This window comes from Dunckerocampus dactyliophorus, chromosome 20 (assembly GCF_027744805.1).
Source record: "Dunckerocampus dactyliophorus isolate RoL2022-P2 chromosome 20, RoL_Ddac_1.1, whole genome shotgun sequence".
NCBI lineage: Eukaryota > Metazoa > Chordata > Actinopteri > Syngnathiformes > Syngnathidae > Dunckerocampus > Dunckerocampus dactyliophorus.
This window is the reverse complement of record NC_072838.1, coordinates 1,965,233-1,977,579: the sequence shown is the minus strand read 5'-3', so window position 1 is coordinate 1,977,579 and position 12,347 is coordinate 1,965,233. Positions and strand designations below refer to the sequence as shown.

General features: G+C 44.9%; 3 protein-coding genes across 22 annotated transcripts; 1 reads left to right on the top strand and 2 right to left on the bottom strand.

The window, feature by feature from the left end:
* Positions 1-3,331: 3,331 nt before the first annotated feature.
* Positions 3,332-9,532, bottom strand: LOC129172907 (pro-opiomelanocortin-like). 19 transcript variants are annotated; one of them, XM_054763138.1, is made up of 8 exons: positions 9,427-9,532; positions 8,677-9,351; positions 6,188-8,607; positions 6,026-6,111; positions 4,569-4,610; positions 4,425-4,451; positions 3,969-4,089; positions 3,332-3,847 (listed from the first exon to the last, which is right to left on the bottom strand). In XM_054763138.1, the coding sequence occupies exons 7-8, from the start codon at positions 4,083-4,085 to the stop codon at positions 3,380-3,382; spliced, it is 585 nt and encodes a 194-aa protein (XP_054619113.1). In that variant the 5' UTR covers positions 4,086-4,089; positions 4,425-4,451; positions 4,569-4,610; positions 6,026-6,111; positions 6,188-8,607; positions 8,677-9,351; positions 9,427-9,532; the 3' UTR covers positions 3,332-3,379. The 19 variants fall into 19 exon arrangements, with proteins under 19 accessions (XP_054619113.1, XP_054619112.1, XP_054619108.1 ...); XM_054763137.1 differs by having other exon boundaries at positions 4,569-6,111; XM_054763133.1 differs by having other exon boundaries at positions 3,969-4,451.
* On the top strand, positions 6,653-11,535 carry LOC129172904 (ficolin-1-A-like). 2 transcript variants are annotated; one of them, XM_054763117.1, is made up of 7 exons: positions 6,653-6,732; positions 7,178-7,720; positions 7,865-8,099; positions 8,172-8,306; positions 8,408-8,624; positions 8,729-8,924; positions 8,994-11,535. In XM_054763117.1, the coding sequence occupies exons 2-7, from the start codon at positions 7,199-7,201 to the stop codon at positions 9,138-9,140; spliced, it is 1,452 nt and encodes a 483-aa protein (XP_054619092.1). In that variant the 5' UTR covers positions 6,653-6,732; positions 7,178-7,198; the 3' UTR covers positions 9,141-11,535. The 2 variants fall into 2 exon arrangements, with proteins under 2 accessions (XP_054619092.1, XP_054619091.1); XM_054763116.1 differs by lacking the exon at positions 6,653-6,732 and having other exon boundaries at positions 7,156-7,720.
* Positions 9,375-12,337, bottom strand: ndufb9 (NADH:ubiquinone oxidoreductase subunit B9). Its single transcript, XM_054763143.1, has 4 exons — positions 12,193-12,337; positions 11,543-11,735; positions 9,739-9,852; positions 9,375-9,664 (listed from the first exon to the last, which is right to left on the bottom strand). The coding sequence occupies exons 1-4, from the start codon at positions 12,279-12,281 to the stop codon at positions 9,533-9,535; spliced, it is 528 nt and encodes a 175-aa protein (XP_054619118.1). The 5' UTR covers positions 12,282-12,337; the 3' UTR covers positions 9,375-9,532.
* Between the last annotated feature and the right edge of the window lie 10 nt (positions 12,338-12,347).

Sequence of the window (12,347 nt, the reverse complement as noted above, 5' to 3'; positions counted from 1 at the left end):
TTGAAAAAAGGTCATAAATTTACGAGAATAATGTGGTAAATTTATGAGAATAAATTCGTGAATTTAGCCCAAAAAAAGACCTAATATTACGAGAATAAAGTCGTAAATTCATGAGAATAAAGAGGTAATATGAGGTGTGATGGTGTCGTACGTGTCACAGGGAAAATAGAGCACAGGAAACTTTCCTCTTCCTTCAGGCAAGCTTTTATTTATAACGTGGCAGCAAAACAGAGCAGTTGAGCAGAAACAGATTAGCATGGGTTAGCATCATCTCACTTCTGCCTTCCTTACTCCGCCCCCTCCACATAAGTCACCCGTTTTCATAGACCTTTGGCGTTGGGCGAAGGTAATATTACGACATTTTTTCTCGTAAATGTTTGACCATTCTCGGAAATTTCCAAGAATAAAGTAAAAGACTTACGAATTTATTCTCGTAAATTTACAAGAATTAAATACATAATTTACGGGGATAAAGTTGTAAATTTACAAGAATAGCTCTGAAAAGGTGAGACTTATGTGAACTTTGGCCTTGGGCAAAGGTAATATTCCGACTTTTTTTCTCGTAAATTTCCGACTTTATTCTCAAAATCCCGATTTTTTTTTCCAAAGTGGCCCTCATACTCCGTGGTAGGATGCTGCTTTATCATGATTGTTAAACGTTCTCCTTGAATTTGGCATGAAATGAATCTGCAGGCTTAAACCATAGCCATCGTCCATTCATCCATTTTCTATGCCGCTTGCCCTCACTAGGGTCGCGGGGGTATGCTGGAGCCTATCCCAGCTGACTTTGGGTGAGAGTACACCCTGAACTGGTCACCTGCAATCGTGAGTGGACGAAAAAAGTTCTGCACAAATTGAAGCCATTCAAATGGAAGGATGCCAACATCAGACTGGAATAAAAGACATGTAGGATGATTACTTATGTATTTATCAGTGCTCATGTCTAACGTTGGCAGTCTGGGTTTGAATCTCCGTTGGGCATCTCTGTGTGGGGTTTGCATGTTCTCCCCGTGCGTGTGCGGGTTTTCGCCACGTACTCCGGTTTCCTCCCACATCCAAAAACATGCGGCTTAGGTTAATTGGCGACTCTAAGTTGTCCATAGTTATGAACGTGAATGGTTGTTTGTTTATATGTGCCCTGTGATTGGCTGGCAACCAGTCCGGGGTGTGCCCTGCCTGTTGCCCGAAGTCAGCTGGGATGGGCTCCAGCATGCCCCCACGACCCTAAAGAAGAGAAGCGGTATAGAAAATGGATGGATGGATGTCTAACGTTATCAAAATATCACCATACAAAATACACATTTTTTACTCGGCATTACTATAAAATTCATTAACCAGTTAATTATGTTCAATAGTTCAGCTTAATTCAGATAAAGAGGTATATGTTTTTTTAAGTGTGCAGGGGTAGGGGGTACATGGCTTGGGTACAACGTTTGGGAACCACTGATTTAAAAGGTAGACGTTGGAACCGGCTCCCCCTAGTGGAGCGTTAAAGCAGTACATAATAAAGTGGTCCTGATGAAGAGCCGGGGCCGCCTGTGAGATACTGCCCCCTGCTGGCGTTCAGTGCAATAATACATTTTCAAAAGCTTTATTTTCCTCTTTCAGGATGAATTGTTGGATAAATGCTTTAGCGAACAAATTGTAAAGATTTAGCACAAGAACGTGGTCAGTGAAGGAAGTCAGAAAATATTAACATTTAATTAAATTGCATGATCGGTTGGACATTAGGGAAACACCCAGTTATTCTATAAAAAATAGCGTGTTAACGGTGGTAACTAATTTATTTCATTAATAACGTTACCTTTTTTAAGCTTAATTAACGCATAACTGTCATGGCAAGCCACGCCTCTCTGTTATGACGACAGAAGGCGGCAGAGTGTAGCTTCCCCACACGGTGTCTGCCGCTCTTTAATAACTTTATTCTGACCAGAACACATCAACAGCAGTACAATTCCAACACCAAATATGAATGTCCAACTCCAAACACCTCTCTAGTCCTCCCCGGAACCACACTTCCTCATTGTCATTGTCACGAGACGACCGAGATGCATTCATGGACACTACGAAAATCACAATCTTTGTTATGCGTGTATGTGTGATCTAAATAACAATAAAAAACAATAAGTGGATATTGTTATCTCTCACTTTGTGCAGCAAGTACAATTTACTGCATTTAAGTATGCTCGGAAATCCTAGAAAATAAACTCAAAACATGCAGTCAACTTAACTGATGTGGTGTCTTTGAACGCAACCCCTCATTGCCGTATGTACGATTCAAATGTGTCGCTGCAATTAAAGAAACACGTGTAAGGTAAATGGATTTTCAGACGTGTGTGCTTCTGTAACCCAGCTGTGTTTTGTGCGATTAAAAGAAATGTTATTTTTCTATAGGTAATGTTCAGGGATTAATGCCACTGTCGTTATCAGTTAAATAAGGTGCTACTAAATTTTATACATTCGTTGTTTTATTATAATTGTATGGGATTGTCTTTATAAGAAATGGACATCTTTACGACAGTATTGCGACAGTCGTTAATTGGTTACCATGGTGCCCTAGTGAGCGCTGTAGGCTCGCACATGGTCAAAGTGTGTAGGAGAGCCACCTGTGTGTGCCAGGCCTGTCTGCTCAATCCATCACTGCATGACTTTATGCTGTTTTCCTGCTAGCGAATTGGATGTGAGCGACTGTTGCTGTTCCTTGTTGGCTACAGTGGAGGAAGAGGACACCATCCACCTCCTTGTCATCATCATCGTCACCATCCTGCCGCTGCTGGAGCATCCCAGGCACCACAGCACACACTCATTCCTTCATACACAGCCCATATATACATGTATAGAGCTCTATAGACTCTTTAATTTTGTATGCTGGCCAGCAAATGTTAAATTGTGCTCAGGACAGTTTAAGGGACAGTCAACATTGTATATGTATGTATATGTGTATATTTATTTTCCTTTGTGTGTTATATTGAGATGTTTTGTCCATGCATGTTATGTTCGCTAAGTTCTAGTTTGTAAAGCAAAAGAAGAGATGCATTTCAGTCCAGCAAATAATTAAATCTGGATTGATAGTAAACTGCTATCAGGACTCTGTTTTAATTACTCACTGGTTACACTATCTTTTAGCGTGATTTAAATGTTCAGTCCATTTGGAGCTGTTAATACACACAAATGTACATAATCCTGTCCTGTCTTTCTTGCAATAAAATACACAAATAATACAGTAAATATTTCACACATAGTTGCAAATGGTGACTAATCGTGACAAATTAATTGGAAAACTGATTAATCTCATTAAAATTTTTAATCATAAGTATTACATATTGACAAAAATATGAGATTTAATTTGAATTTGACACACAGTAAGCGCCTCATGGTGTCACTCGTGCTGCTCGCCATCTTTGTTGATGACGTTTTTGAAGAGCGCGATCAGCGGTCTCTGGCTGTGCTCGTCCCAGCCTTTCATGAAGCCACCGTAGCGTTTGGCAGCCGGTGGGGCGCCCCAGCGGAAGTGCCTCATCTTGTAGGTGCCGTCTTTCTTTTGGTAGACGCCCCCTGGGAGATGATGCTGCTCCACATCCTCCTCCAGCTCCTCACCCTCGGCCGGCTCCCGCCTCCTCAAAACCTGCTTGGACTCCTCATCCACGTCGTTGGCGATGTACACCTTGATGGGGCGCCGCTTGAGGCCCACGGGCTTCCCCCAGCGGAAGTGCTCCATGGAGTAGGAGCGCTTGGAAAGCGGGAGTGGAGGTGGAAACTCGGGAGGAGGGAGCGGTTGCAGGTGGGCGTCACCTGGGACCTGCGGCCTCTCGGCGCTGAGGTCGGAACGACACAGCTGTATGCACTCCTGTGGGCGGGGGCGTAGGGGTGGTCCATTTTGTTTTTACAGCATAATCAGTCTTATCACCAATATTCCATGTCGTATTATATTATATGATGAATAAATGTATGAGAAACCCTGACGTTACCATCACGCTGCTCTCCGAGTGGACCTCCTGACAAATGGAATTCTCCCAGCACTGATTGGCAGATCCCGTGGCCACGCCCACCAGCAACGCCACCGCCAATGGCCACGCAGGACACATTCTCCTGTCGTCACACATAAGACAGAAGATGTGATCACAAACATTTATCATGTCAATAAGTCTTCTGAATGAGTTTATCATCGATCGGATTAATTTTTTTACACAGGAGTAAAAAAAGCATCGAAAAGCAGGACTTTACATTCAAAAGCTATGAAAACAGTTTTAAACAACAACCAAATACTACCCGCTTTAGTGAAGGTACATTTAGTGAAGATAAAGTCTTATCACGTGCTGAAAAAGTTGAATAAGATAATAAATGTAAAGGAAAGATGCATCGCCACCATAAATAAATGCCAATCAAGTCAAAAATCCCAATAAAAAGACACGCGAGGGACTCACCACGCTGTTGGTCTTGTGCTGGAGCGTCTGGACGAAGACGATTTTTGTTAAGATGCGCATCCAATTTATATACCCGCCATCCAAGGACACACACACACACACACACACACACACACACACACACACACACAATGACATCATTACCTCCTGTTGATGCCTCCAATCCATTAAAGGTCAGCCAAAATCCTGCACACACAAACATCTTCAGGGCCATCACAATCATTCATACAGTGATAATTAAGTCTTCAACATGCGCTAACTTCAATAGTCATCATATTTACTAGGGATGCACGATATCTTTTGTTTTTTTTCAAACCGATACCCATAACTTTCTGCCTCTCAAGGCCGATGTGGTAGCGATAACTTTTTTTCTATCTACTTTTTACAAATGTAGATGTAAGTCTAGTTTGTGCACACCTGGAGGTAAGAAGGACTGGAACTAATGAGGATTTGTTGATTGGTCCTCATGAAATATGATAACATGACTACAACCACACCACTACTACCTGGAGAACCAGAGTATAGAGGGGGAGGAGCCACCTGCTGTACCCCTGCAAGGTGCACTGTATTCGGGCACACGCTCCGAGCAGCCGGTGTGACGCAACCGAGGTTTCTGGCAAACCTTTTGCATTTTTCAAACACCATGGTGCCGGCGTTTCAGTTGCCTGATAAGGTTTTTTTGTGTGCTTTTCCCCTCATCGCATAGCATTTGGTACAACTAACACGGAAAATGTCTTACTCGGAAAGTGAATGTTTGTTTACTAGTGATCAATACTTGCGATACTAGCTCTTCATGCTCTGAAATCGATTCCTGAATCAAACTGTTGATACTTCAGTCATTTGAGGTAACGTTTGTCTGTTGAAATGTTGACCAATGGTGAACACAGCCATGTGTGACTTGTGATTCAAGTTTCAAGTTGTGATTCAAGTAGTTCTTAATAAGTAATCTATTATTTGAGTGCTTTTACTATTTTACTTATTTTCATTTTTTAGTGATTAACATACTATTTTCCCATATTTTATAGTTTTTGTTAAGTACATAATTCCACGTGTTTTGAGAATCTACAGTGTAAATTGTCATGAAAATAAAGAAAACTCATTGAATGAGAAAGAGTGTCCAAACTTTAGGCCTGTACTGTACTTCAGGGTATAAACTAAATAAATAAATTATGTGTTCATTTAAAGTAATAGTTTATTTCATGAATTAAATGCCTTGTATTCTTAATGCTATGATATGAAATACCCTACCTTTTAAAATGAGGTGAATTTGCAAAGTACCGGTATCGCCGATGCCAGCCTTAATTTTGCACAGTATCGGAAACAATGGGAAACAATATCAGTGGTATCGCACATCACTATTGTTTACAAATTAGGGGAAGTTACAACAGGCTAAGGTCACAGGCATGAGAAAAAAGGAGGGCTTGATTTGCTCACCTGGGCAGTACGGGTAATCAAGCGTCATTGGAGCGTTTTTTTTTTTTATTATTCTGGGTTATCTATCGGGCACCCCTGATATTTCTGATTCCAGACAACATCATGTCACAAGTTTGTTCTTCTACAAACATTAGGACTTATCTGGAAAGAAAAAAGCTTCAAATCACCACGCCGGGTCGGGTGACTTGACATCGCACGCAAGACGAGCCGCCACCTCGGAAGGCCGTACGCTCCATGAAATGTCAACGTCTCGCTGCAAAACAAAAAGATTAGCACTCCGGCGTCATCTCGTCACACTATCCCGTAGACCCTCCTCCTCGCTGCCGCACCTGCTTCGTGTTCAGTGGATGCTCAGCCGCAGTGGACAACAGAGGATGCGTCAAAAGGTCAACTACGAAAACAAACACATCAGCCAACTTTTCTGTGGTTTCCATTAAAAGCACACTAAAGCTCAAGGCCACAATGAAACTTCCCTCTTCTTGACAGTCTCGCTTGACTTTTCTGCATCTAATGGAGCGTCTGGAAGGCAAACAGGACGCTAAACGCCATTAGGGGGCATTAGGGGAGACCTTGAACCTCCATTCCATCCATTAGGTCCAGACAGGAGAGCAAAGCTAACAACATGATGATGACACACGCACACACACACACCAGACTCAGGGCTCAACAAGTGTGGTAAACATCCACACGTGTACCTTCGTCTTTGGCGTATTCATCACAGCGAGCGCTGGAAACATTTAGTGCGATTCAGGGACGACGTATAATCTCATTAAATGTGCTCCAATGTGACAATCCCCTGAGAGGATTGTTGGGATGAGATGAATGCACGCATGCTAACACTAACACGGCCTCAGTCGTCTCCGTGCACACACAGGTAGGACTGTCATTCATCACCATTATTACTCTTACTAGTCATAATGACTTTAGGCCATTAAAGTCGTACGTTTAGCATGGGTTCTTTATGTGTCCTGTGGTTGACTGTCGTAAAGTCTAAGGTGTACCCCGCCTCTAGCCCGAAGTGTGCTGGGCTAGGCTCCAGCTGACATGGTACCCTTCAACAGGATAAGGTAGAACATGGATGATAACTAGTTTACAGGGTATACCTGAAGGCAGGACACATACATTGTATATTTCTGTCTTTATACTGTTATATTTTTAATGATGTAATATAACATCATTACGTCCGTTATTTACAAACACTGACATCAGACATTAACTTAGCACTTTAGCATTTTGAGTGCATAAGTCAATTTGCGCACTTCCATATTTACTGTTCTAATATTTTTTGTGTGTAAGTGAATTTTGTACACTCCATGCAGTTCAAAGGTCAAGCTCAGAGGATGAAGGTGAGAGAGTTTCTCGTGGCCATGGTACTGCTGACTGGCCCACATGTCCGACTTGCGTCTGGTTCTGATTGGTCAGACGTTGGACACGATGAGGACGTCCACCCCAACACTCTGAGAGAAGCTGACGTGGAAGGGGCAGACCTACACCAGGACAACTATGAGGATGCAGACTGGCATCCTTCTCGTGTCCTTGAAGAGACACCCATTGACCCCCACCAAGAGGCTTTGCTGGACACAAGCGGGCACGACCTCCCCGGTCATCCTGGCGCCAGTGCGGCGGCGCACTGTGGTGAGCAAAGTTCTGACGGTCACTGCAGACTGAGAACAACGCTTCCCCCGGTCGGAGAGGCGCAGAATCGCTGTCCCGACATGTTCCGCTGCTCGGATGACGTTTCCTTCTGGCTTCATGAGAACCAGAACCGCCAGGAGCAAGTGGAGGAGATGAGGGAGACCATGTCGGAGCTACAGGAAGAGCTGAGGAATCACCGCCATCGAGTCCAGGTCCTGGAGATGCAGGTAAGATTTGTTTGTGGCGTCATCTTGTTGTACGGACACCCGATAAGCCCCGCGTGACCCTGCGGGCTAACAGGATTAGACAAGTTCACGCCTTCCACATTCGCACATCCCACACATTATGACAGCAGTCAGTTTGGCTCCCAGAGGGAAGAAAGCGCTCGTCCACACTGGACCTTTCACCAGCGTTTGCGCCCGCTGGAGGGGCGTCACAACGAGGCCAGGGCGCTGCTGCACGTGCACGCGGAGCTGCTGCATGAGCTGCAGGCACACGTCCACAACCTGTCGGACGGTGTTCGCCACGTGAGTGCAAGCACGGGCTGCACGGCCAAGGACGCCCACGCCGGCCGGCCGCTGGGCCTGCGTGACACTTTGGTGCCAGGTACCATGTGACCAGCAAAACTATAGAGACGAGTATGTCGTTAATTAGCGTATGTCTCTGTGTCTCCTGCAGACAGACATCATGTGTCCATGTGTCCATCAGATTGTGCGTCTTTGTATCTCAATGGTGTGCGACATTCTGGTGTTTACATCATCGTCCTGTCACCGGGTGCAAGCGCGCCAGTCTACTGCGACATGGAGACAGAAGGTGGAATTATACTTAATGCAGCATCGATACACCCTACAAAGGTTCCTACTGAGGGTTCTATGTGCCTACATGAAGTTCTGAGGGTTCTGCGTGTGCACCAGGTGGAGGTTGGACGGTCCTCCAAAGGCGGCACGACGGCTTGTTGAGCTTCAACCGCGCCTGGTCCGAGTACCGCGACGGCTTCGGGGAACCCCGTGGGGAACACTGGCTGGGCAACCAACAGCTCTACCTGCTGTCCAACCAAGGTCACTACAGCCTCCGCATTGACATGCAGGACTGGAGCCACGCCCACCGCCACGCCCTGTACAACAACTTCAGGTTGGCGGACACTTCCACAACATTTCATAAAACAGGAAGTGATAGCGGTTACCATAACATCTTGACAGGGAGCAGGGTGAGATGATGGTGTGTCCATCTTGCAGGATCGAGGATGAGGAGAACCAGTACCGCCTGCATGTGTCTGGTTTCAGCGGGACGGTGGAGGACTCCTTCGCTTGGTACCACGACCAGCAAGGCTTCAGCACGCCAGACACGGGCAATGTCTGCGCCGAGATCAGCCACAGCGGATGGTGGTTCCACCAGTGCTTCTACGCCAACCTCAACGGCGTCTACTACAAGGTAAATGCAATATTTGAGACGTGAAAAGTGAACAACAAGAACACTCACGTGACGTCTGCTTGTCCTCAGGGAGGTCGCTACTCTCTGAAGGCTCAGAACCTGCTCGGGCCGGACGGAATCATCTGGTTCTCCTGGAAGGATTCGGACTTCTACTCCCTCAAGGCCGTCTCCATGATGATGCGACCGCACAACTTCAGGTCGTGGGTGTCTCCATAGCGACTGCGAGCTCACGACAAAGCCCCTCCCCCCACCATGAGGGCTTCAAGTTGGCACAGAAACTTGCTGGTGGGATTGAAAGGCCCCAGAAAGACACCCTGTGGTACACCTCAAAGTCTACCAGCAGCAGAATGTATTCACTCAGTGTGAACAGTGCTGACCTGAAATCTGTGTTCCCTTTGTCAATTTTATCTGCAAGTTTACAAGTTATCTGCGTCATAAACAAGAGAGGAGTTATTTCTTTCCATGTTTATTTAGTGACAGTAGCAGGTAAGAAGCCACACACCTAAAAGGGCTGAGGGGGATCGGGTGCTCTTCTCAGCCATCAAACGTGCACAAGACAACTTCTTCAGAGAGTCTTTACAGACGAAGGGAGAGAGGGACGGTGGGGTTTATGTGGGGCGCTCCCTGGGGCGGGTAACGTACTGCCACCACAGAGGGGGAAGGTTGCCCTCCTGGCGGGCCGGAGGGAGGGCTTCAGTCTTGGGCCCACCGGCCGGAGTCTCAGCCTGCAGCTGGGCCACCTGGAAGCAACAATGGGAATACACTTGGTGGTCCATTCATCAGATGAAAGATTTTACATCCTGGAGATTCCCACCTCTTTATCCCAGCTCTGCATCCTCAGCTTCTTCCACTCCTCCCTCTTGGAGAAGTAGTCGGGGTACATGGCCTTTTCTGACGGGTGCCACTGATCCAGCACCCACTCAGGAAGCTACAAGGACAAAATAGAAACATTTTATCTACAACTAAACTAACAATTAGACAAACTGTACTTGAATTTCACTTTGGTTAAATTAGTATACAGTGTTCGCTCGTTTATTGCGGGGGATACTGTAGGTTCCCAAAATGGCCTGCAATAATTGAAATCTGCGAAGTAGCCAACTATATTTTTGTACAATTATTATATATGTTTTAAGGCTCCAAAACCCTTCATCACACACTTCACATTTCTCTCTTGTTTAAACACTCTAAGTTCACATTTCGTTTGAATTTTAATGATCAACTTACAAGATTGGACAAGAAATTAAGTGGCTCACACATATTTCACTCCTCCGTCTTGTCCTGGCGCCGCTAGGCTGTAGCGTTTTTGTATCCTTAAAACATCTTCCTCCTCCTCGTCCTCCATGAACTGAAGATTCATTTACAGTATTCCAAGCGCCCTACAGCCGCGCAACTTCTGCCTTCATTCAGCAAGTATGATCGTTAGCTGCTAGCAGGAAACAGGAAACAGGCAGTCCTGCACGAAGGAGATTGATTGGCAATGGTCTACAGCCAATCACAATGCAGAACGCAATGGGCGGGTTCTCCCTTAGCCAATCAGGACTGTTGTTGCTCTAGACATACTGAGACCACTGGATATCTGAAGGTCTTCAACTCTCACATGATATACAACACCCTCTACTGGTAGCAGTAGTGAATAGAATAACAGACATGTGCTACAGAGCACAGATAGATCACCAATACACCACAAGGACGCAGAACACAATGCGCATTCATACATGCAAAATTGCAGTTAAAAAAAAATCTGCGAAAGAGTGAATCTGCGAAAGGTGAACTGCGATGTAGCGAGGGAACACTAATGAATTAAAAATAGGGGAACACGATAATTATCAGGTTTATATGAGGGAATTATGACATCACACCGATAAATCCAATAACATTAAAAATACCTCGGATAACGGCTCATTTTAAAAAAACGCTCCAATGAGGCGAGATTACCCGTACTGTGCAGGTGAGTAATTGAACCAAATCATGCCTGTGACGTTAACGTCATGTCGTAACTTCCCCTGAGCTCGCTTGTAAACAAACGAGGAAAGACATTCCGCGTGCTAGTTGTGCCAAATGCTCCACGATGGGGGCAAAAAAATGAGGCCACACCTCCAGGTGTGCACAAATTACACTTAAATAAAATTTTGAAAAAGTTCATATAAAAAAGTTATCGGTACAATATCGTTCTTGAACGGCAGAAAGTTATCAGTATCGATTATTTAAAAAAAATAAAAAGATATCGTGCATCTCTAATTAAACCATAAGTGTTTGAAAATGTTCTTGCTTGTTCTTTTCACACAGTCCAGCAGAGAGCAGTAACATACAATTACAGGCAGCCCAGGTTTTTCCCCATACATTCATTATCTGTGGCCCGCCACAAAAAAATTTGGACCACCACGAATAGATTTGGCACTACCTTTTTTTGTTTTTCTTAGATGCTTTTCTTAGTGCTAACTGGCGCTCCCAGTTAGCACTCGCACCCAAACACGTTATAACGGGGTCTATATAGTGATATATTATGTGTATATTATCTGTGTAGCGGTGCTGTTTGTAATATTGTTGTCAGCTAATTTAGTTGCATGAGAGGGTCAAAGATTGCAATGCAGACTGGCGTCCCACGCCGCCCGCCTCACCTTGTAGCACTCATAGCGCTCGTAGGAGGTCCCCCCAGGGGAGTCGGGGAAGATGTAGGGCTGTGGATGCTGCTTGTCCCAAAACTCCTCCTCACCCGCCTTCAGCATCATGGTGGCCTTCATCATGTCTTTTTCATTCTTGTTCTCGTCGAAGCGAGAGCGCAGCAGGCAGGCATAGAAGCGATATTTGTCCCTAAATGACAAAGCACACAAGTTACATTGCTTTTAAAGACAACAGGAACAGCAACAAGAGCAGCAAATGATATTGCATAGAATAAATAAATGAGGCCAAATGTATAATAATTATGATCCTTGTATCAAGAAAATAACTTTACAATAGTTGAGTTAAGGGACAAGGTAGGACACTGCTTTATGCATTACGGAGGCTAACCTTTAGCATTTATATCTACATAAGGAGCATATATTGCACACAGGCCAATGCGTCACGTGAAGTGAAGTAAATATATGACCTTATTGTTGGAAGCGCAGAATAGAAAAAGTCATAAATTACAGCAAAAGTAGTAAATTTTCCAGTCAGACTTGAGCAACCAGCGACCCAGCTAGCAGTTAGCTTAGCTATAATCTTAGCTGCATTAGCAAACAGAGCACCAGCTAAGTCCGCAAACAACTTCCACCCGGGACAAAATTACCGAAAGATACACCACGACTCAAGGTGTCTCAGGGACTTTTTGTAAAGGCGCAGCACTTTTTGCTGGTGGGTTAAAAAGGCAGCGGCCATCCTTGATGTCCTCTGTCACCTTCTGGCCTAACGAGGCGCAAAGCATTCTGGGATTTTGTGGCTTGA